This window comes from Bombina bombina, chromosome 2 (genome assembly GCF_027579735.1).
Source record: "Bombina bombina isolate aBomBom1 chromosome 2, aBomBom1.pri, whole genome shotgun sequence".
Classification (NCBI taxonomy): domain Eukaryota; kingdom Metazoa; phylum Chordata; class Amphibia; order Anura; family Bombinatoridae; genus Bombina; species Bombina bombina.
This window is the reverse complement of record NC_069500.1, coordinates 829,415,166-829,440,503: the sequence shown is the minus strand read 5'-3', so window position 1 is coordinate 829,440,503 and position 25,338 is coordinate 829,415,166. Positions and strand designations below refer to the sequence as shown.

General features: G+C 37.8%; 1 protein-coding gene across 1 annotated transcript in view; it reads left to right on the top strand.

Moving 5' to 3' along the window:
- Positions 1-25,338, top strand: part of MFSD12 (major facilitator superfamily domain containing 12) — a 170,238-nt gene that overhangs the window by 114,667 nt on the left and 30,233 nt on the right. The window contains 2 exon segments of the mRNA XM_053703117.1: positions 13,183-13,277; positions 13,903-14,033. Coding sequence (XP_053559092.1) covers positions 13,183-13,277; positions 13,903-14,033 — 226 coding nt within the window.

The following is a 25,338-nucleotide window of genomic DNA, read 5'->3' as shown; positions in this document are numbered from 1 at the left end:
GTTCCACAGGTCTCAATTATCTTCAAACCAAATAAAAAGACAGGCATTCTTACATTGTGTAGAAGACCTGTTAAAGATGGGAGTAATTCATCCAGTTCCAATAAGAGAGCAAGGGATGGGGTTTTACTCCAACCTGTTCATAGTTCCCAAAAAGAGGGAACATTCAGACCAATTCTAGATCTCAAGATCCTAAACAAATTTCTCAGGGTTCCATCGTTCAAAATGGAAACCATTCGAACGATCCTTCCTACCATCCAGGAAGGTCAATTTATGACCACGGTGGATTTAAAGGATGCGTACCTCCATATTCCTATCCACAAGGAACATCATCAGTTCCTAAGGTTCGCTTTTCTGGACAAGCATTACCAGTTGGTGGCACTTCCATTCGGATTAGCCACTGCTCCGAGAATTTTCACAAAGGTACTAGGGTCCCTTCTAGCGGTTCTAAGACCAAGGGGCATTGCAGTAGTACCGTACTTGGACGACATCCTGATTCAAGCGTCGTCTCTGTCAAAAGCAAAGGCTCATACGGACATCGTCCTAGCCTTTCTCAGATCTCACGGATGGAAAGTGAACATAGAAAAAAGTTCTCTTTCCCCGTCAACAAGAGTTCCCTTCTTGGGAACAATAATAGACTCCTTAGAAATGAGGATTTTTCTGACAGAGGTCAGAAAATCAAAACTTCTAAGCTCTTAAGTTCTTCATTCTGTTCTTCGTCCTTCCATAGCGCAGTGCATGGAAGTAATAGGATTGATGGTTGCAGCAATGGACATAGTTCCTTTTGCACAAATTCATCTAAGACCATTACAACTGTGCATGCTCAGACAGTGGAATGGGGATTATACAGACTTGTCTCCGACGATTCAAGTAGATCAAAGGACCAGAGATTCACTCCGTTGGTGGCTAATCCTGGACAACCTGTCACAGGGAATGAGCTTCCGCAGACCAGAGTGGGTCATTGTCACGACCGACGCCAGTCTGGTGGGCTGGGGCGCGGTCTGGGAACCCCTGAAAGCTCAGGGTCTATGGTCTCGGGAAAAATCTCTTCTCCCGATAAACATTCTGGAACTGAGAGCGATATTCAATGCTCTCAAAGCTTGGCCTCATCTAGCAAAGGCCAAATTCATAAGGTTTCAATCAGACAACATGACGACAGTTGCATATATCAACCATCAGGGGGGAACAAGGAGTTCCCTGGCGATGGAGGAAGTGACCAAGATAATTCAATGGGCGGAGGATCACTCCTGCCACTTGTCTGCAATCCACATCCCAGGAGTGGAAAATTGGGAAGCAGATTTTCTGAGTCGTCAGACATTCCATCCGGGGGAGTGGGAACTCCACCCGGAAATCTTTGCCCACATAACTCAATTATGGGGCATTCCAGACATGGATCTGATGGCGTCTCGTCAGAACTTCAAGGTTCCTTGTTACGGGTCCAGATCCAGGGATCCCAAGGCGACTCTAGTAGATGCACTAGTAGCACCTTGGACCTTCAACCTAGCTTATGTTTTCCCACCGTTTCCTCTCATTCCCAGGCTGGTAGCCAGGATCAACCAGGAGAGGGCTTCGGTGATCTTGATAGCTCCTGCGTGGCCACGCAGGACTTGGTATGCAGACCTGGTGAATATGTCATCGGCTCCACCATGGAAGCTACCTTTGAGACAGGACCTTCTTGTTCAAGGTCCATTCGAACATCCGAATCTGGTTTCTCTCCAACTGACTGCTTGGAGATTGAACGCTTGATTTTATCAAAGCGTGGGTTTTCAGATTCTGTAATAGATACTCTGATTCAGGCTAGAAAGCCTGTGACTAGAAAAATTTACCATAAGATATGGAAAAAATATATCTGTTGGTGTGAATCTAAAGGATTCCCATGGAACAAGATAAAAATTCCTAGGATTTTATCCTTTCTACAAGAGGGTTTGGAGAAGGGATTATCTGCAAGTTCTCTGAAGGGACAGATTTCTGCGTTATCTGTTTTACTTCACAAAAGGCTGGCAGCTGTGCCAGACGTTCAAGCGTTTGTTCAGGCTCTGGTTAGAATCAAGCCTGTTTACAGACCTTTGACTCCTCCCTGGAGTCTTAATCTAGTTCTTTCAGTTCTTCAAGGGGTTCCGTTTGAACCCTTACATTCCGTAGATATTAAGTTATTATCTTGGAAAGTTTTGTTTTTGGTTGCAATTTCTTCTGCTAGAAGAGTTTCTGAGTTATCTGCTCTGCAGTGTTCTCCGCCCTATCTGGTGTTCCATGCAGATAAGGTGGTTTTGCGTACTAAGCCTGGTTTTCTTCCGAAAGTTGTGTCCAACAAGAATATTAACCAGGAGATAGTTGTACCTTCTTTGTGCCCGAATCCAGTTTCAAAGAAGGAACGTTTGTTACACAATTTGGACGTAGTCCGTGCTCTAAAATTCTATTTAGAGGCCACTAAAGATTTCAGACAAACTTCTTCTTTGTTTGTTGTTTATTCTGGTAAAAGGAGAGGTCAAAAAGCAACTTCTACCTCTCTTTCTTTTTGGCTTAAAAGCATTATCCGTTTGGCTTATGAGACTGCCGGACGGCAGCCTCCTGAAAGAATCACAGCTCACTCCACTAGGGCTGTGGCTTCCACATGGGCCTTCAAGAACGAGGCTTCTGTTGACCAGATATGTAAGGCAGCGACTTGGTCTTCACTGCACACTTTTGCCAAATTTTACAAATTTGATACTTTTGCTTCTTCAGAGGCTATTTTTGGGAGAAAGGTTTTGCAAGCCGTGGTGCCTTCCATTTAGGTGACCTGATTTGCTCCCTCCCTTCATCCGTGTCCTAAAGCTTTGGTATTGGTTCCCACAAGTAAGGATGACGCCGTGGACCGGACACACCTATGTTGGAGAAAACAGAATTTATGCTTACCTGATAAATTACTTTCTCCAACGGTGTGTCCGGTCCACGGCCCGCCCTGGTTTTTTTAATCAGGTCTGATGAATTATTTTCTCTAACTACAGTCACCACGGTATCATATGGTTTCTCCTATGCATATTTCCTCCTGTACGTCGGTCGAATGACTGGTAGGCGGAGCCTAGGAGGGATCATATGACCAGCTTTGCTGGGCTCTTTGCCATTTCCTGTTGGGGAGGAGAATATCCCACAAGTAAGGATGACGCCGTGGACCGGACACACCGTTGGAGAAAGTAATTTATCAGGTAAGCATAAATTCTGTTTTTTGTCTCCACATTATTTAAGTCTCATTATTTATTGCTTCTGGTTGCTAGAAGCTTGTTCACTGGCATTTTTTTCCCATTCCTGAAACTGTCATTTAAGGAATTTGATCAATTTTGCTTTATATGTTGTTTTTTCTATTACATATTGCAAGATGTTCCACGTTGCAACTGAGTCAGAAGATACTTCAGGAAAATCGCTGCCCGGTGCTGGAGCTACCAAGCTAAGTGTATCTGCTATAAACTTTTGGTATCTGTTTCTCCAGCTGTTGTTTGTATTGCATGTCATGACAAACTTATTAATGCAGATAAAATTTCCTTTAGTACTGTTACATTACCTGTTGCTGTTCCGTCAACATCTAATTTTCAGAGTGTTCCTGATAACATAAGAGATTTTATTTTTAAATCCATTAAGAAGGCTATGTCTGTTATTTCTCCTTCTAGTATACATAAAAGTCTTTTAAAACTTCTCTTTTTTCAGATGAATTTTTAAATGAACATCATCATTCTGATACTGATAATGGTTCTTCTGGTTCAGAGGTTTCTGTCTCAGAGGTTGATGCTGATAAATCTTTGTATTTGTTCAAGATGGAATTTATTCGTTCTTTACTTAAAGTAGTATTAATTGCATTAGAAATAGAGGATTCTGGTCCTCTTGATACTAAATCTAAACGTTTAAATAAGGTTTTTAAATCTCCTGTAGTTATTCCAGAAGTGTTTTCTCTCCCTGATGCTATTTCTGAAGTAATTTCCAGGGAATGGAATAATTTGGGTAATTCATTTACTCCTTCTAAAACGTTTTAAGCAATTATATCCTGTGCCATCTGACAGATTAGAGTTTTTTGGGACAAAATCCCTAAGGTTAATGGGGCTGTCTCTACTCCTGCTATATTTTTAGCGGATGTTGCTGCAGCTTCAACTTTTTGGTTAGAAGCTTTAGCGCAACAAGTAACAGATCATAATTTTATAGCATTATTATTATTCTATAACATGCTAATAATTTTATTTGTGATACCATCTTTTGATATCATTAGAGTTGATGTCAGGTATATGTCTCTAGCTATTTTAGCTAGAAAAGCTTTATGGCTTAAAACTTGGAATGCTGATATGTCTTCTAAGTCAACTTTGCTTTCCCTTTCTTTCCAGGGTAATAAATTATTCGGTTCTCAGTTGGATTCTATTATCTCAACTGTTACTGGAGGGAAGGGAACTTTTTTACCAAAGGATAAAAAATCTAAGATAAATTTAGGTCTAATAATCGTTTTCGTTCCTTTCCTCACAACAAGGAACAAAAGCCTGATCCTTCATCCTCAGGAGCGGTATCAGTTTGGAAACCATTTCCAGTTTGGAATATAGCCAAGCCTTATAGAAACCTAAAGCCAGCTCCTAAGTACCCATGAAGGTGCGGCCCTCATTCCAGCTCAGCTGGTATGGGGCAGATTACGTTTTCTTCAAAGAAATTTGGATTAATTCCGTTCACAATCTCTGGTTTCAGAACATTGTTTCAGAAAGGTACAGAATTGGCTTCAAGTTAAGGCCTCCTGCAAAGAGATTTTTTTCTTTCCCGTGTCCCAGTAAACACAGCAAAGGCTCAGCATTTCTGAAATGTGTTTCAGATCTAGAGTTGGCTGGAGTAATTATGCCAGTTCCAGTTCTGGAACAGGGGCTGGGGTTTTATTCTATCTCTTCATTGTACCAAAGAAGGTCAATTCCTTCAGACCAGTTCCGGATCTATCAATATTGAATCGTTATGTAAGGATACCAACATTCAAGATGGTAACTGTAGGACTATCCTGCCTTTTGTTTAGCAAGGGCATTATATGTCTACAATAGATTTACAGGATGCATATCTGCATATTCCTATTCATCCAGATCACTTTTAGTTTCTGAGATTCTCTTTTTAGACAAGCATTACCAGTTTTGTGGCTCTACCGTTTGGCCTAGCATCAGCTCCAAGAATTTTTTCAAAGGTTCTCGGTGCCCTTCTGTCTGTAATCAGAGAACAGGGTTTTGGTATTTCCTTATTTGGACGATATCTTGGTACTTGCTCAGTCTTCACATTTTCGCAGAATCTCATACGAATCGACTTGTGTTGTTTCTTCAAGATCATGGTTGGAGGATAAATTTACCAAAAAATTCATTGATTCCTCAGACAAGGGTAACCTTTTTAGGTTTCCAGATAGATTCAGTGTCTATGACTCTGTCCTTGTCAGACAAGAGAAGTTTAAGATTGATATCAGCTTGTCAAAACCTTCAGTCACAATCATTCCCTTTGGTAGCCTTATGCATGGAAATTTTAGGTCTTAGGACTGCCGCATCGGATGCGATCTCCTTTGCTCGTTTTCACATGCAACCTCTTCAGCTCTGTATGCTGAACCAATGGTGCAGGGATTACACAAAGATATCTCAATTAATATCTTTAAACCGATTATACGACACTCTCTGACGTGGTGGACAGATCACCATCGTTTAGTTCAGGGGGCTTCTTTGTTCTTCCGACCTGGACTATAATCTCAACAGATGCAAGTCTTACAGGTTGGGGAGCTGTGTGGGGGTCTCTGACGGCACAAGGCGTTTGGGAATCTCAGGAGGTGAGATTACCGATCAATATTTTGGAACTCAGTGCAAATTTCAGAGCTCTTCAGTCTTGGCCTCTTCTGAAGAGAGAGTTGTTCATTTGTTTTCAGATAGACAATGTCACAACTGTGGCATACATCAATCATCAAGGAGGGACTCACAGTCCTCTGGCTATGAAAGAAGTATCTCGAATTTTGGTTTGGGCGGAATCCAGCTCCTGTCTAATCTCTGCGGTTCATATCCCAGGTATAGACAATTGGGAAGCGGATTATCTCAGTCGCCAAACGTTGCATCCGGGCGAATGGTCTCTTCACCCAGAGGTATTTCTTCAGATTGTTCAAATGTGGGAACTCCCAGAAATAGATCTGATGGCTTCTCATCTAAACAAGAAACTTCCCTGGTATCTGTCCAGATCCCGGGATCCTCGGGCGGAGGCAGTGGATGCATTATCACTTCCTTGGAAGTATCATCCTGCCTATATCTTTCCGCCTCTAGTTCTTCTTCCAAGAGTATTCTCCAAGATTCTAAAGGAATGCTCGTTTGTCCTGCTGGTAGCTCCAGCATGGCCTCACAGGTTTTGGTATGCGGATCTTGTCCGGATGGCCTCTTGCCAGCTGTGGACTCTTCCGTTAAGACCAGACTTTCTGTCGCAAGGTCCTTTCTTCCATCAGGATCTCAAATCCTTAAATTTTAAGGTATGGAGTTTGAACGCTTGATTCTTGGTCAAAGAGGTTTCTCTGACTCTGTGATTGATACTATGTGACAGGCTCGTAAATCTGTATCTAGAGAGATATATTATAGAGTCTGGAAGACTTATATTTCTTAGTGTCTTTCTCATCATTTTTCTTGGCATTCTTTTTGAATACCGAGAATTTTACAGTTTCTTCAGGATGGTTTAGATAAAGGTTTGTCCGCAAGTTCCTTGAATGGCCAAATCTCTGCTCTTTCTGTGGTTCTGAGGGGTGTATTTATAGGCATTTTAAGGTTTGGGAAACTTTGCCCCTCCTGGTAGGAATGTATATCCCATACGTCACTAGCTCATGGACTCTTGCTAATATGAAAGAAATTAATTTATCAGGTAAGTTGTTACATAAATTATGTTTTTTTTTTTTTTTTGTATAGCCCAGCAGGTTTGCAAAATAATATTAATATGTAATTGCAAGACCTAGGATTTATATGCAGAGAACATGAACTATGCAAGTAGTATATATCTAAAATATGAAAAAATTATTCAGCAAGTGGCATGTCTGTCTATCCAGTTACACATTAATCTGCACACTTCTTGCAAAAAAAGCCAACTATCTTATATTTTCTGCATACATTGTAAATACCTGGGAAAAATATCTATCTATATTTTATTGTAAATTAATTTGCTTGAATAGAAATGTCCAAAAATGTATTTAAAATTGGACTGAAATCTATGAAAATAATTTTTCAAATGTATTCAATAATCAAATGTTACTTTATTTGATAAAGGGAAAATTTACATTTTCTATCCCCCCCCCAAATATCTTTATTGACATATTCAGTGTACAATGATGAACATCAATAAGGAACAAATAACACACTGCTTTGACTCCTACAAAAGTCCTTATGTCACAACTTTTTGAGAAGTATTAAAGGGATAGTCAACACCAGATTTTTATGTTGTTTAAAAAAGAAAGATAATCCCTTTTATTACCCATTCCCCTGTTTTGCATAACCAACACAGTTATAATAATACATGTATTACCTCTGTAATTACCTTGTATCTAAGCTTCTGCTGACTGCCCCCTTATTTCGCTTCTTTTGACAGACTTGCATTTTAGCGAATGCGCTCCTAGGTCACTTCACGTGCATGAGCTTAATGTTATCTATATGAAACACATGACCTAATGCCCTCTAGTGGTCAAAATGCATTCATTCATTAGAGGCAGTCTTGAAGGTCTAAGAAATTAGCATATGAACCTCCTAGGTTTAGCTTTCAACTAAAAATACAGAGAGAACAAAGCAAAATTGGTGATAAAAAGTAAATTGGGAAGTTTAAAATTACATGCCCTATTTAAATCCTGAAAGTTTGTTTTTGGACATGACTGTCCCTTTAAGTGTCAAAATCAACTTCTTCCTGCACATAAAGTATCTTAGTTCAAGTGGTTGAGTCTACAGTGTTTAACTACGGATCCCAAAGTGCAGCCAACACTATGTCCTTTTTCAACTAATGCGCCTTAAATATTTATCTTTTTAATAAAGTCTAAATAGAACCTTCATTAAGACCCTAGGAAATTGTCTGGAATCAAATCTGTTAGATTCTTGTAAATTGCTTAGTAGCCTTAGCTTGGTACCATATTGGCATTTTAATTCTTGCATTGTTTACCTGATTTACATTGTTTTAAGTTGTACCATAGTTATTTCGTAGAAAATCTTTAACCGGTTTGGCAAGAAATATTGAGAGATATATATATATAAATTTTTTTTTATTTTTTTTTTGAAAGAGTGTAATATGGAAAAATGTAGATAATCAGTTAAAAAAAAATACAACAACAAAAAAACAACAACCTAGTTTGCCTTTATACCCTATATTCAAGTTTGTTCACCCTAACCATGCATTTTCCAGATAAAGGATTTATAAGCATTGGTAGTGTCTTTTTTCAGATATTATATTATATGAATATAGAAACCCCCCCAAAATGATTTGCTGAAATGATACTGTTTTATAATAAATTATGGTCGTCTTTTTAAATCAGTGTCTATTGAGAGGTCTAATCATGGGGTGTAACATCACAAGTGTAGTTTGAAGATTTCTCTCTAGATGGCAGTGTGGGATACAATACACGTTTTAAGGTGTGTCTTACTGATTTGAGCATCTTCTGTAGAATTTAGAAGTCTCTGAAACAGTTTTTGCATTCAGAAGAATATTCACACAGACTGTGTTTTTTTTTTATTTTTTTCTGGCAGCAAAACTGTTAAACAGACCATATAATATGTGAAGCAGTCAGACAATACCGTCAGTAATTCCACTACTTTACACAACTTCATATACTATCTACCAATCATAGTATTACTTACATAGATGACATTTAGGATAGGCAATCAATGGGCTTTTGTAACGTTGGTTAAAGGTCATAACATTTACATTGTGCACAAATAATAGTATTTGTCTTTTCTCATCACCTATTTTTATTAATTTGACATCGCATTCTTTCTTTTTATAAAAAAGAAAAGCATTCCATTTCTGTATTAGCCAATCATATTGGTTCTTAAGATGGCAAATAACTTACATCTAATGGTCTCCATATCTTTTTCGAATTACATAAAAAAAAAAAAAATATAGCTATACATGAGCATGTAAAAAAGACAGTTTCATTATTTCAGATTTAGAAAACATATTGGTTAATCGCGTTGTATCGGTACTACCGCATAGTCCTCTGTGACTTTATTAGGGCGCTCTCATCAGATAAACCTACTTTCTATTTATTATGCAGTTTTTTGATTATGCAAGTCCACTTATTTAAGCTACTTTAAGTGTTTAAAGTTTTGGGATATAAGCAAACCATTATCACACACAATGACAAATACCTGCAACACATACCATTATGGTTGCGGTACATTGATGACGTGCTATTTCTGTTGGAGGGATCAAAAGAAGAACTAAATCTGTTTCTAAAACAATTGAATAACAACAAAGTAAATATAAAATTAACCTATGAGGCAGACCTGAAATCAATATCCTTTTTAGATCTCTTAATAACCAAAAATGATAATGGAGATCTAACTACAGACGTTCACAGAAAACAAACGGCTACTAACAGCCTATTACAAAGCTCAAGTGCTCATGCCCCCAATACAATTAAATCTTTACCTATTGGAGAATTCTTACGCATGAGAAGAAATTGTTCCACAGAGCAGAATTACATCTTGAGAGCAAAAGAGCTGAAAGAGAGACTTATACAGTAAAAGATCCATTAAATCAGCTGAGTTCAGAGCAAGAACCACACCTAGATCTACACTACTTGAAACCAAGCAGAAAAAATCTGAAAATCAAGTAAGGTTTATAACAACCTATAATCCGAACTCAAGAGAAATCTTAGGAATTTTGAATGACAATTGGCACAATCTTAAAGGGACATTCAACACTTACTGTAACATGTTTTGATATGGTAAATAAAAAAACGGAGGCCTGCCTACACTATACCCCTCCTCCCTTGCCGCCTTGCTTCTGTCCTAATCAGCGGCACTAACTACTCTAATAGCCGGTCAATATGGATGCCGAACTCCCCCCACTATTACGTAGCTGCCTTCTTCTTCAACTGATAAGCAAATCAGAATCCAGTCCTCGGACAGAAATTGCACGCATGTAGTAAATGCACTAAACTTCCACCCCCCCCCCCCCACAATTAATATTAATTAAAAACTCACATTATGAAATTTAGTCACACAATTCTAAAATGTCATATCTCGAAACAACAAACACATCACTGTAGTTTATTAATTTATAATTTTATTTTTATTTTTTAAAGATAAAAACTATTCACTTCAATAATAATACACATCATGTAACACTAATTAATATATTCACAATATTTCATATTTATTATTTTTTTCCATTTTTCAACTTTGCTATTCACAATACGAACAAACCACATATTTTAACACAGCTTGGGATAATATTAACTAGTCATCACTTATTCACGTGAGGTGGTGATAAAGATGTCATCAGACTATAACTATACTTCATCATTTTTATACATAAAGCTAAAAATAATAAATATGTATTCATAGTTAAAATTCATTATTTTCTGTAGAATACATATCCATATCCCTTACATTGCAAATATACACCATAAACAATAAAATTCTTATTCAGGTTTTCATTACTAATATGCAACTATTCATAGTATATATTTTTAAGCTGTTACTACAGTGCTGTAAAAAACTAAAAACAACTATGAGATATATACAATTATTACATATGCTTAGGGACGATCTATAAACGTTTGTCATATATATTTACACAGATAATTAACGATAAAAATGTGAACAACCAAGACTGAACATAACTATAGTCAGCATAAGACAATCAGGCATGATCATATTAGCCTACAACATCCAGAATTCCAATCGTATACGTTTACCGATGACATACATTAAAAGGGGCGTGGTTACGCAAGGAGATGCTATAAATAGTGATGATCAATGCTATACTCGCGATACCCTTTGAAGAAGCCGTGTTAGACGGCGAAACATGTTAGGGACCGGTTAGGAGCTGATGGGAACTCCTTTTTAACTCAGCCGCAATATAGATTGTGTGACTTTATTCAAAGATAATGAATGGTTATTATTAACAAAATGTTATGAATGGTGGTATATGAAATATATAGAGGAGTAATAACAAACTACAATTCTGCCATAGTTATTTATTTGGGGTAACAACTTCACAGAGTAATAATAACTATAAGGGTACATATGCTTATTTAGATGCCTGTAACTTAATAGACGGGGATCTGTTTAAAGTCTAAGTAACCAAGTGAGACAGAACAATATTTGATCAAGTGGTAACTGAGTGAACAAAGTTATACTGATTACATAATTTACTTAACAGTGAATATCTGAATCAACTCGACATAACTAAAAATTGATTTCTCAGTTACGTTGTGTAATAAATCAAACATATGTTTTGAAAGGGCAGCTGAACTGAATAGCGTGGCACAAGTATAATGAAGTAAATGACTGGGGCATTATTTGGCTTTACCGCTCAACACTCAGTTACGTTGTGAATTGATTTATACACTTAATGTTTGGGCAGCTAAACTAAGCAGCGTAACGTTAGTATAACGAAGGGAATGATTGAAGCACAACTTGTTTCTACTGCCTAAATACATAGAGAGACCACATTCATTTCACTGTGATTTCCTATGGCGATTCAACTACTGTTATAGTTCTGTAACACTGACTACTGATAAACTGTAGGAAACAGCGGTTTAACTGTAGTCTCATTGTGTGCTTTATAAACGCTTAAATAAACCTACAAGCCCAAAATTTGCAACATTGTTGATATTGACACATGATTGCAACAGTGTTGCCATTATTCGATTATAGTTAACTAAATAAGCATACAGTTCTTAAATCAAATGATATAGTGTTGCCATTCAATCCAAACGGCAATTTGAGCACAAAGATTACATAAAAAACAACAGATATGCATCATAGTGATTCTATTACCGCCTGAATTGCAGCTTCAATATATGTTTTTGATAGTTCAATATGCAATAAATTGTGGAAAATAGTTTAACTATTGAAATAATATTGATGATTTTCAACATTTTTTTTTCAAAAGAACTATTGGTATTCAGGACAAGTTATAACAAGTGTCCCATTATTTCAAAATACACAGTCACATTACAACGTATTAACTATAGTTTAATGGCAATCTTATTATATGCCTTCAAAATCTAATATCAATAAAGTGTGGAATAATTGTGGCATGGTTGGAATACTGCTATCTTCATCTACTCAACAATAATGATTTAGTAGTACTAACTATTAAACCAACCTATATGTCACATATATTTCAGTAAGTTCCTTATCAAGTACTACTAAAAGGGAAACCTATATATATTTTTTGACAATTACATATACTTTGTGAATCTTAGATATGTTCCCTATTAAGTATTACTAAAAGGGCAACATATGTATATTTTTGAAAACTATATACACTTTGTGAAACCTAGATATAATGCATATCTATACATATTTATATGTATACACTCTGTGAAACTTTAATCTAATATATATAACTCAGTGGACAGAATTCAGAAACATTATTAAAGCAGGGTGAACATAACTGAACACCCATTAATAATAACAGAAACTTTTGGTGCTGTGAGTCAACAATATACTTATACGTATGCTCTAATATTGATGGCAACTTAAACTGTAATTACTATTAAATAACTAAGCTATTATTTAAAATTTCTATGTAGAATCCTATTGTTATTCCAATTCCACCCATAACATACAGAATAAACCAGATTACCTACATAGATACAGATGTTTGTATCTTCACTACATGAGCCAACACATATATATGGGGTGTGTTTTTAATGTGTTTGTTTCCCACTTTTTTAGTAATTTCCACAATAAAAGTTATATTTTAACTATCTCCCTATTTTCCTCTCCCCTATTCCTGTGATCTACTGTCGGGAATAAATGAAATTTATCTTATAACAAGTCTATTGCTTTATATCTTTAAATAAGCTCTAGAGTGCTACACGTGTATTCTTTCTCTGGTGGGGTTCTTTTAACCTACCACAAAGTTGTCCATTATCACACACCCACCTTCACATTTTGTTGTTTTGGTTTGTTAGACTCTAACAGAGGCATAATGAGATTTCATTTTAAACTATTTAAATTGTTTTTTTCCCATCTCTCACAGCAAAGTGGGGCCTTCGTTTATGGCGCAATGAGCTTCACAGACAAAGTAGCCAATGGCTTAGCAGTTGTGGCAATCCAGTCTTTACATCCTTGTCAGTAAGTAGTCTTCTGGCTTGTTCAGGAAGGAGTGAGTGTGAATAAGGAGTGTTCCTGTGTAGTGTTTACTCATAAAATTATTACACTGGGGCACATCGCCATAGTAGTGTGACTGGAGTTTTTTCTTATCTAGCCCAGATTGCATTGAAGAAGGTTTGGGCCGAAGTGTTCTCCACAGACAATGTTGCCACTAGTCGGCATTATGAAGTAGCAGGGGGGTGGCAGTGTAATACTTTGCAATATCCAAAGCAAAAGTTGATTGTATAATTTAACTTCAATTGATCATTTGTGCAGCACAAGGTTGAAAAAATAACTAAAGGCTAAATGTTTAGCATTATATTTAGCTAGGTGGTCAGTAAAATCAGCTGGGTGGTGTTCCCATTCAAACCTTATATAGATACACATACAGAGATGGAGGCGATGAGTTTCTTATGTTGGAAGAACAACTGAGTGTTACATTTTTAATGGTATGTGTAAGGAAGAATTGAAACTTAATAGGGTAAGGAAAAAAAAATTGTTGTTGGTTTAATGATGATAGACCAGATTGTGCTGCATTATAGTCTTACCATTGTATTCCACTTATTATGCACTTTCACTCCAGCCATTACCTATTCCACTTTTCCAGCACACAGATCTGTTGCCCAGCCTGCACCCCATTCTACCACTGGGTGATGGTGATAGTCACTGGAGCCGTAGCACTTTTGGCTGCCTTGTCCTTGAGTTCCATTATGATCTGGCCAATCAACGTGCGGTTCTGTAAGTACATCCTTAGGGAGAAATTGCTATGGGTATTGTTCTTTATATGCTTACTAGTGGGCGTATCCTAGTATTTACAGGATGGGTGTTCAGCTACAGAATAGGAGAGTTGTTTTATCTTTATTTCAAAGTAAAACGGTGTAAAATAAATTTGTGTTGGCTTTTTGCATGTTATGTACAGTATATGTGCTAGTATTGTGTATTCCTAGCCATGCTTATCCGTGCATAATTGTAGAGGTTCAATGCTTTTAAATGTATGCAAATAGTCTGCCAGTTTTGCATTAAATAAGCTATTGTTGCTACCTAAAAATATTTATATATTTGTTTAGAATAATTTGTGTGCAAAGATGTATATGTACGTGCACCTTGTAATTGTGCAATTCCTCGACTGCAAGAGTTCTACTTTTTATAAGTTTTGGGTGAATTTTAAAGCTTAATGCATATAAACTTAAACCATAGAAAGTCTGGCACTACCTTGCATGCACACAGGTCGGTTATATGCAAACTGGAAGAGTTGGTTACATCATTTGGTCAAATAATGATCAGTCTAGGTCTCTTCCTCCCTGGGTTCCTAACTTACAGCCGCACCTGCTAGCTTTCAACCAAACAAACCTAGATACAAACGAGGGTGACGCCAATAGCTTTGGTATATGATGATAACCTGAATAATTATAATGGTAACAATAAGAAAACCGCTTTTTTTTAAATTCTATCATGTTTAACCAGCAAAATGTAGGTTGAAATACATATTGGATGGTCTCTCGCTACAGTTGTATTTTCTTTTTATTCAGCTACAGAAGATGTAAACAGTGAAGTTCTTGTGCACATGCGCTAAGAGTTTCACACTACTCAAGCAGATCCTTTGTGCAAAAATGTTGTAATAAGTTATTTTTATTAGGTTATAAAGTAAATTGTAGGGATTGCATTTGTTTTTTTTTTCCCTTTTAAACATTGCCATGTTCTGTACAATACTATAGTACAGAAGACCAGTAGAATACTCCTATGAAAAACATGACATATTGATGGAAATATTGTCTTTACATCCTTTTTTAATTGGGGGTTCTCTAACTGATCTGAGTCCCATTTATTTTTTTTCCTCTCAAAAGTGCCTCTTGAACAGAGGCGTCAACTAGAGCTCAGCTGGCAAGTGAAAAATCTCCCAATACGGAGATGTCACAGACCTCCCAGATGAAATGCAATCTGCTGGTCTACATTGTGCTGCTCCTCAATGTTTCTTGGTATTGTGCTTGCATTCAGTAGGAGGACCATTCGAAGAAGTGCAGTCTGCGGCTGCCATGATGCAAGGTTGGAAACTTGCCGCGGTGGAAGTAGAAAACTCGCCTTCCAAGCCCCACAGGCTATTCCCTGAACATCTGCACAAAGTATTCACATGACCTAAGGCTATTACACACAAATGTAGACACACGTTTTAAAGCATTAAAGGGACACTGATTCACATAGAGCATGCAATTTTAAGCAAATTTCTAATTTACTCCTATTATCAATTTTTCTTTGTTCTCTTGCTATCTTTATTTGAAAAATAAGGCATCTAAGCTTTTTTTTTTTAGGTTCAGACCTCTGGACAGCACTTTTTTATTGGTGGATGAATTTATCCACCAATCGGCAAAAACAACCCAGGTTATTCACCAAAAATGGCCGGCATCTAAACTTACATTCTTGCATTTCAAATAAAGATACCAAGAGAATGAAGACATTTTGATAATAAGAGTAAATTAGAAAGTTGCTTAAAATGTCATGCGCTATCTGAATCACAACAGAAAAAAAAATTGGGTTCAGTGTCCCTTTTTAAGAGAAAAACTGGTGCTGTATCTTTAACCCCTTAATGACCACAGCACTTTTCCATTTTCTGTCCGTTTGGGACCAAGGCTATTTTTACATTTCTGCGGTGTTTGTGTTTAGCTGTAATTTTCCTCATACTCATTTACTGTACCCACACATATTATATACCGTTTTTCTCGCCATTAAATGGGCTTTCTAAAGATACCATTATTTTCATCATATCTTATAATTTACTGTAAAAAAATTTATAAAATATGAGGAAAAAATGGAAAAAAACGCAGTTTTTCTAACTTTGACCCACAAAATCTGTTACACATCTACAACCACTAAAAAACACCCATGCTAAATAGTTTCTAAATTTTGTCCTGAGTTTAGAAATACCCAATGTTTACATGTTCTTTGCTTTTTTTGCAAGTTATAGGGCAATAAATACAAGTAGCACTTTGCTATTTCCAAACCACTTTTTTTCAAAATTAGCGCTAGTTACATTGGGACACTGATATCTGTCTGGAATCCCTGAATATCCCTTGACATGTATATATATTTTTTTAGAAGACATCCCAAAGTATTGATCTAGGCCCATTTTGGTATATTTCATGCCACCATTTCACTACAAAATGCGATCAAATAAAAAAAAATGTTCACTTTTTCACAAATGTTTTCACAAACTTTAGGTTTCTCATTGAAATTATTTACAAACAACTTGTGCAATTATGGTATACATGGTTGTAAATGTTTCTCTGGGATCCCCTTTGTTCAAAAATAGCAGACATATATGGCTTTGGCATCGCCTTTTGGTATTTAGAAGGCCGCTAAATGACGCTGCGCACCACACGTGTATTATGCCCGGCAGTGAAGGGGTTAATTAGGGAGCATGTAGGGAGCTTGTAGTTTTAATTTTAGCTTTAGTGTAGTGAGGTAGACAACCCAAAGTATTGATCTAGGCCCATTTTGGTATATTTCATGCTACCATTTCACCGCCAAATGCGAACAAATAAAAATAAAACGTAAAATTTTCCCAATTTTAGGTTTCTCACTAAAATTATTTACAAACAGCTTGTGCAATTATGGCATAAATGGTTGTAAAAGCTTCTCTGGGATCCCCTTTGTTCAGAAATAGCAGACATATATGGCTTTGGCTTTGCTTTTTGGTAATTAGAAGGCAGCTAAATGCCGCTGCGCACCATACGTTTATAATGCCCAGCAGTGAAGGGGTTAATTAGGGAGCTTGCAGGGTTAATTTTAGCTTTAGTGTAGGTATCAACCTCCCACATGACACATCACACCCCCAGATCCCTCCCAAACAGCTCTCTTCCCTCCCCCACCCCACAATTGTCCCCGCCATCTTAAGTACTGGCAGTAAGTCTGCCAGTACTAAAATAAGAGTTTTTTTGGTTTTTTTTTAAAAAAAAATAATAATTCTGTTCTTTAGTATCCTCCCTTAGCCCCCAACCTCCCTGATCCCCCCCCAAACAGCTCTCTAACCCCCCTCTCTCTGCCTTATTGCACCATATTGGGTACTGGCAGCTGTCTGCCAGTGCCCAGTTTGAAATGAAATATGTTTTTTTTTATTTATTTTTTAAAAAAATACTATTTTCTGTAGTGTAGCTGCCCTCCCTCAACCCCCAACCCCCCAACCCCTACCAGATCGCTAAACATTTGAGCTGCTAAAGTTTTGAGCTGCCCACCCTCACTCCCACCGAGTACCATCATTGTTTCATAGTGTAGGGTTCCCACCCGCTCGCGCGCGCCCCGCTCCCGTGCACGCGCGCGCACCCGCAATCGATCCCGCCCCCCTTCCCTCCGATGGCCGCCCACCCGCCTCCCTTGGTAAGCTCCCACCCACCAACGAACATGGCCATCAATGGCCGATGCAGAGAGAGCCACAGGGTGGCTCTCTCTGCATCGGACGGCTAAAAAATGTTATAGCAGGATGCCTCAATATCGAGGCATCACTGCTATAACATGAAAGCAGTTGGAAGTGATCAGGATCGCTTCCACTGCTTTCAAAGACCAACGACGTATGGGGTACGTCCTTGGTCATTAACTGCATTTTTTTGCAGGACGTACCCCATACGTCGTTGGTCGTTAAGGGGTTAAGAGATTACAGTACTGACATTACACTGCAATCAAATCATTAGAAGGCACCTCATAAAGCAACATGTCTGTATCAAAATGTATTAGAAAAAAAATGACATTTTAGGAAGCATATCTGGGTGTTGTACATGCATGTGGATGTTATTCATACATATGGATGCATTGGACCCCCCCCCCAGCAGAATCGGTCTCCAGTTATCAGTCCCCCATCTTAGCTTGGAAACAGGAGCAGTATCCAGAACTAACCCCCGAAGCAGGTAAAGGGTCCAGAGCAGTTTGACCAAGCTTATCCTAATGTAAGACCAAGCAGGCTGAAAAATTCAATCCAGCTTTCAAGTCAGCATGAAGGTTGTATACCCATGTCAGGATTCTCTTCCTGAGGGGCTATTGCAACACTTTTCAGTAGGTTTCAGCATGCGCCTTTTCAGACTCCTGGGTCCTAGAACTAGTATCTAACATATAAAGAATCTGTTTTCGTTACAGACTTCTGCAAGAGAGAATTATTATTCTGTCTTGTGTGTCTCACAACCCTGACAAGGCTCAGAAATGAATGTCCTATGTGGCTGATCTTGAATGAAAAGGGGTGATTTTTTTTTTTTTCTTTTTCCTTGGACGAACAGCCAGTGTTTTTACTTAAACCTGGTTGTGGTTCTAGTCCCTAACGAATTCCTGCCATCCTTCCAAATGTCGATTTTATATGCACTATTCTCCTTCTAGTGCAGGAAGGTCAGTTTGTCAACCACATTCCTGAAGGATGCAATCTGCACATACTGATTCACAAGGATCATGTGAAATTCCTAAGGTTCACCATTCTAGACAGGCATTTGTAGCTCTTCCTTTTGGCTTTGCCATTGCCTCTGGAGAATTCAGCAATATATTGGGGAACTTAATGATGGTGGCTCCCTATATGGGCAATACTCTGGTGCAGACTCCCTACTTTAAGAAGGTAGTCAAGCTCATGGAAGCTTGACTACCTGCTTCTCAGACACAGATGGTGCATAAATGTGTCAAAATGCTCTATGGTTCCAAACACTCAAACTTTCCTTACGGACATTTGTAACAGAAAGCATTTTGTACACGGACTGAAGAGTGCAGACAAACCCTTCAGTCAGCTTGCACCAGGCTTCAGCACATTCCCTTGTCGAATATGACCTATTGTATGGAGGTAGAAGAGTTGATGGTTTCCAACGCAGATGCAGTTCCAGGTTTCATCTAAGGCAACTCTTTTTCTGTGTGAATGGAATGAAGATCATAACGACTCTGACTGGTGCCTGTGGAGATGTGATTTAGCTGGGTAGTGTGTGTGTATATATACTGTGTATATGTGTAGAGACACACTGAGAGACTGACTCTCTGTATATACTTTAATAAGTTGGTCAAATAATCCAGATGAAATACTCAAGTAACTGGAATAGCAAACTATACTAATAAATAATTGTAATATGTTAAATTAGCAATACATTACATTAATAGGTAATCAAATACATGATGTGTAAAACTCATAAGATAGGCAACTTCTATAACAAGTCATCTGCAAGAAAAAGCTTAATTGGACATGAAACCCCTAAATGTTTGTCATGATTCAGATGGAAAGTTATTTTAAAAAACAAACAAACAAAAATAAAACCACATGTTCTAATTTACTTAAATGATCGAATTTGCTTCTATTATCTAATTTGCTTCTTTTTCTTGATATCCTTTGTTAAAAAGCATACCTAAGTAGGCATGAGCAGCAATGCACTAGTTGCTGTTTGGTGGCTGCACAGATATGCCTCTTGTTATTGGTTCACCCAATGTGTTCAGCTAGAGCCTAATTATGTATTGCTGCTTTTTCAAAAAAGGACACCAAAGGAATTAATCAAATTTTGATAATGGAAGTAAATTGGAATTTTGTTTAACATTGTAGGCTCTATTTGTCCCTTTAATCCGAATTACTAATAACATAAGGGGTACAAAGTTCTACAGTCCAGATAAACAAATGCAAAATAAAATGAAATAGAAAGAAAGAAAATGTGTATCAATAAATAACCCAAGGTCAAATCACATAAGCAAATTAACGGGACATGAAACCCAAAATTTTTCTTTTATGAATCAGATCAAGAAAACTATTTTAAAAAAATGTTTCCAATTTGCTTGTATTATCAAATGTAGCTTAGTTCTCATGTTCTTTGTTGAAGAGATATCTAGGTAGGTAGTGTGCACACGTCTGGAGCATTACATAACCGGAGTTAGTGCTGCCATCTAGTGCTCTTGCTAATGTATAACATTGTTTAAAAACTATTGCCCTATAGTTCCGAAGACACGTGCACGCTCCTGAATTTACCTTACCAACAAAGGAGAAGAAGAAAACTAAGAATTTGATAATAGAAGTAAATTAGAAAGTTGTTTAAAATTGTATGCTCTATCTAAATCATAAAATGAAAAATGTTGGGTTTTATGTTCCTTTTGCCAACGTTAAGACGTGCTATGCCGTACTAAGTGCGCCGGGCTTTAGCGCTGTTAGGACGGCATAGAACGTCCTAGCTGTTTGGCTGTACTGAAGCTAACAGCACTTCCAGAATGGGATTGCTGTCTGGAGGGCGTTCCTAGCGTCATAGGGACGCCCCCCCTGACCCGATCCCATCCTTGAAATAACGCGATTGAATGCACAATCATGGGATTTCAATTTGTTTTCTTTGGAACATTGTTCTGATGGAGACAAAGTAGCCTAGTCATCAAAGGGTTAATGCTCATAATAATAAAATTTAAAAAATAACCAAACAGGGAAGCATTGTATTAGATTGGAAATCCAATTCAGGGGATAAATAATGCCAAAATAAGAAATCAGGTAGAGGGTACATAATGCCTAAAAGAACCAAATGAGGGATTCAACTGAGAGGTAACAGTATGCCAAGATATCCAAGCAAGGGCGGCAAAATGCCAATATAGGCCATAGGTAATTCAGGTAAGGGAGACTTAATACCAAGATATTCAGGTATGGAAATTAAAGTGATGGTAAACATGACTTGTTTTAAAATCCGGTCCTAAACCTTTAATTAACCACTTCTAATGAAACTCTGTACCTTTTCAATCTAGCTGTGGCATTCTAATACCCTGCTCTGGTTGCCCACTTCAAAACTCATATTTTTTGTGAGCTAACGGTTTGACCTATTCTCCAATTGGTGATCTAGCTACAAAAATAAATGCCATATGGCTAGAGCACTGGTTGGAGAATATCTCAAAACGCATATTTTTTGTGAGCTATCAGTTTGAAGTGGGCGACCGAAGTGCAGAGTATTAGAATGCCACATCTAGAATAAAAAGTATGTTATACTGCATCTTCATTAACATACATATGTGTTATTACTTTGTTTAACAACAAATATAAAACTGAGTTCAACCAAATACTAACCTGTCTAGAGACAAATCAAAATTATTCAGACGTCCTAAATCAGCAGTCAAGTATCAAACCTAACTGCAAGATTATAGCAGTGGTTCACTCACAAAATCAAATGCAAAAGTTCAATAAACAAACAGAGGATATATAATAATTACTACAATTTAGACTCCTAAACCTACTTAGACACAGCATGCCTTAATACAAATGACGCATCAAATGCATTTCCTATAAAAGCCCTAGTTATGAAAGGTGGGCATGGACCTCTCAGCCAGACTTTCTATGTTTCCAGAGTCTCCATCCAGGGAAATGATCAGTGAGGTGCCCGGGAAGGCCAGAGATAAATCTGATGGCCTGTCATTTGAATCACAAGCTTTTCTATTATGGTACCATATTGTGGGGAAACTCGGGCAATTATGGTGGATGCCCTAGTGGTCCCTTAGTTATTGAAGCTATGTTTTCCTTTTTGTTTTTCTTACCAGAGTGATAACTAAAAAGGGCACCAGTGATTCTGATTGCTCTGGTTTGGACTTCTAAAACATGTTGTGCAGACCTAGTTCGGATGCCTGATGGCTTCTGTCTCCCAGAGTCCTTCCCCCCCCCCCCCCCAATCAAGATCTTCGTACCTTGACTTTGACGGCATGTTGATTGAACACATGATTTTGGTTGATAGGCTTCTCTGACTAGATTTGTTGAGGCCTTGATCCAAGTGAGGAGTCCCAATACCAGACATGTATCATATGATCTGGAAGACTTATCTAGTTTGTTATGCTGCTAGAATTTTTTTGTTGAAAATCCTTTAGAATTCCTAGGATTTTCTGGAGTTTCTTCAGGAGGATTTGGAGGTCTTATTGGCCAACTTTCTGAAGGGTCAAAGTGTTTTTTAGACTTTCTTTTTTCTGGACCCTGCAAGAGCCACAAAGCTACTACTTTAGAAACCCAGCTTAAAGGGACACTCAAGTCAAAATTAAACTTTTATGACTCAGATTAGCAATTTTAAACAACTTTCCAGTTTACTTCAATTAACAAAGTGTGCAGTCTTTTTTTTTATATTTACACGTTTTGAGTCACCAGCTCCTACTGAGCATGTGCAAAAATTCATAGAATATACGTATATGCATTTGTGATTGGCTAATGGCTGTCACATGATACTACTGAGTGGAAATAAACTTAACTTTTAAATTTGTCAGTCTGAACTTTAAATCAGTAGTAGATTTTTTTTCTAAGTGCTATTGCATTGTCTTGTTATCATGTAATAGTTTATTATGCAAATGTACTGTATTTACTGGTCCTTTAAGTCTTTAATTAGAGAGATGTCTGTTAAACCCACTCCTGAGTATATTACTATTCATTCAGCTAGAGCAGTGGCTACTTCTTGGGCCATTCAGAATGAGGCTTCTCTTGACCAGATTTGTAAAGCGGCTTCCTAGTCCTCTGCATACTTTTGCTAAGTTTTGATGATTTTGCTTCTGCTGAGGTGGCCTTTAGAAGGAATGTACTGTGGGCCATTATGCCTGCTTAATCTTATCACCAACTTAAATTCTTAGTCATGTCCTATTCTGGAGGTCAATAGATTTCTCATGTGGTGATTTGTAGACTGTCACCATCATTTGAAAGAAAACAAGATGTATGTTTACCTGATAAAATAAAGAAATGTACGATAGTGGAAAAGAATTTCCATGCACCCATTTATTACCTTAAGTTAGCAGCAGATCCTGTTTTGCACCTAATTGCCCTGTGTTTGTCCTTTCCGGTTTTCCTACTCTACTTTGCCATTTGCATAAATGAGGTCAGGGAAATGCGTGAAGATGGGGTGGTGTAAAGCTTTGCAATGTAGGGGTGTTTTGCCTCCCCCTGGTGGACAGGAAACCTATCCCATATGTGATAATTTGTGGACTCTCTCCATCATCAAAGAAATGTGCTTATCAGGTAAGCGTAAAACAAATTTATGATTAAATCTACTGTATAACTCTGAAGTTGGTTTCAAACATTTATTCAAGGACATTAAAACATTTTAGCCATAATTTAAACAAAAAAATAAAAAAAATCTAGGGGCACTTTGCAGCAGAGCCATCAAGTAAGCAGGTTACAGGAGTATTGACAACACCCACAGGGCTTCCTATAGATCTGCCTCAAAATACCCAATGTAAACTGCTACTGGAAGTGCCTGTTCTCCAAATTAGATGATTACAATGTAAAGTGCTGGAGAGTCTAATGCCATAATATGCAAACAAATATGTTCATAAGACTAAACAAAGACCTCATGCCTAAATCTGTCAGGCAACCTTGCTAAGCCAAAACCTCATGGCAGATGTTTAAAAAGAGCGGTAGGCTCTCAAGACAATGTCCTGGAAGCTTGGCACAGTTGGCAAGTATGATATAAAAACCTTTACTGCTCTGTGCTTATGTTCTGCATTTCTTGTGTGCAAACGTTAGTTGGGCTTTTGCATTTGGTAGCTATTTGAGCTTGTTTCTATTTGTGAACCCTTGTCATGTGTGGCATTTGTTTTGTGCCTGCTTTTGCCACCTTGGGATTTAATGTGTATATTTCTCTTCTCCTTACGTTTTTGGGTAGAGAATAGGCAGACGAATATATTTAGTGGTGGGATGAAGGTGTATACCTATAAAATACAAATCTGGCTAAAGATGCACGGTCATAGATGTGGCTATAGGATGGATAAGAAGAAAATACAAATACAATGAAGATAAATGAGATCTCCACATGATCAGGACTCTTCCCTTCCACACATATGGCACGCTGACTAAATGCCTTTGTATTTTTAGGGCACATGACGAGACCTTTATCAGGGGCTGGATTTTGACACTCCACGGCCACATTCAGAGCTATGAAGTTCAGAGAACTTAGGAATGCCCTCTTCTTCCGTTCATAGAAGAGGTGGACCCTGCAGGGTTGGATTTCATTCTTCATTACCACTTAACTGATCTACCACCTCTGTCTTGAGACTTGTTCATAATACACAATCCTCTCCATTCAGTATTGCCTCCTTGATCAAACCCTTACTCTACCTCCATTACTCACAGTATTTATTCCTTCTGTTGTCATGACAGACTAATGGGACACAAACCCCTCAAAGACATTTATTTATTTATTCATTCATTCTTTTGAAAATGTACGATCCACAACTGAACTCTGTCTAATATGGATAAGATTATTGTACTTGAGAAACTTCTCTAAGGAACTGTAGTGCCGGTGTGGTAGCCACCTGATGTATTACAAAAACCCAGACTGGGCAGAGTCTTCTTCTTGCTTTTGTTGTCCTTGTGTGTGTATGTGTGTGTGTGTGTGTATATAATGTTTTACCTCTTGCCTTTGTGTAAGCCACATTTTTTTTAATTGTATGATCTTTTTAATGAGACTTTGGAGCTTGAAGCCCTGTGTTTCTGGCAAGCCTTCAGGCTCGCCAGAAACACAAGTTATGGAGCAGCGGTCTATAGACCGCTGCTCCATAACTTGTCTGCCTGCTCTGAGGAGGCGGACAGTGATCGCCAGAAATAAACCCGATCGGGTTGATTGATACCCCTGCTAGCGGCCAATCTGCAGGGGGCGGCGTTGCACCATCAGTTCACAAGAACTGCTGGTGCAATGCTGAATGCGTAGAGCGTAATGCTGTCAGACATGATCACCATTTTCTCTCAGCCTACCAATCACTTCCTATTTTTGTCTTAATACTGCCCATCTCTTTGCACCCCCAATATATTTATTTGCACCCCAATAACAACAAGAGAAAAGAATACCCCTTCCCTGCATTAAAAGCATCAGGGCATTTTTTTTTGTTTTAATAAACTCATTTTTGATGTAAAAATGTAGTAATTTAGTTGATCCAGGAAAGATAGTGCTGGTAAAAAAAAAAAAAGGTTGGAGGATTGGACAAATGACTGGTCTTTAAAATTGAATATCACAAATTGTGAAATTATGAATTTTGTGTGTACAGTGCTATTAAGTCTATAATGATCCTTTGGGGGTGTTCATACTATAGACCGTCAGGACTTGAGATTTTATTATTTCAATTG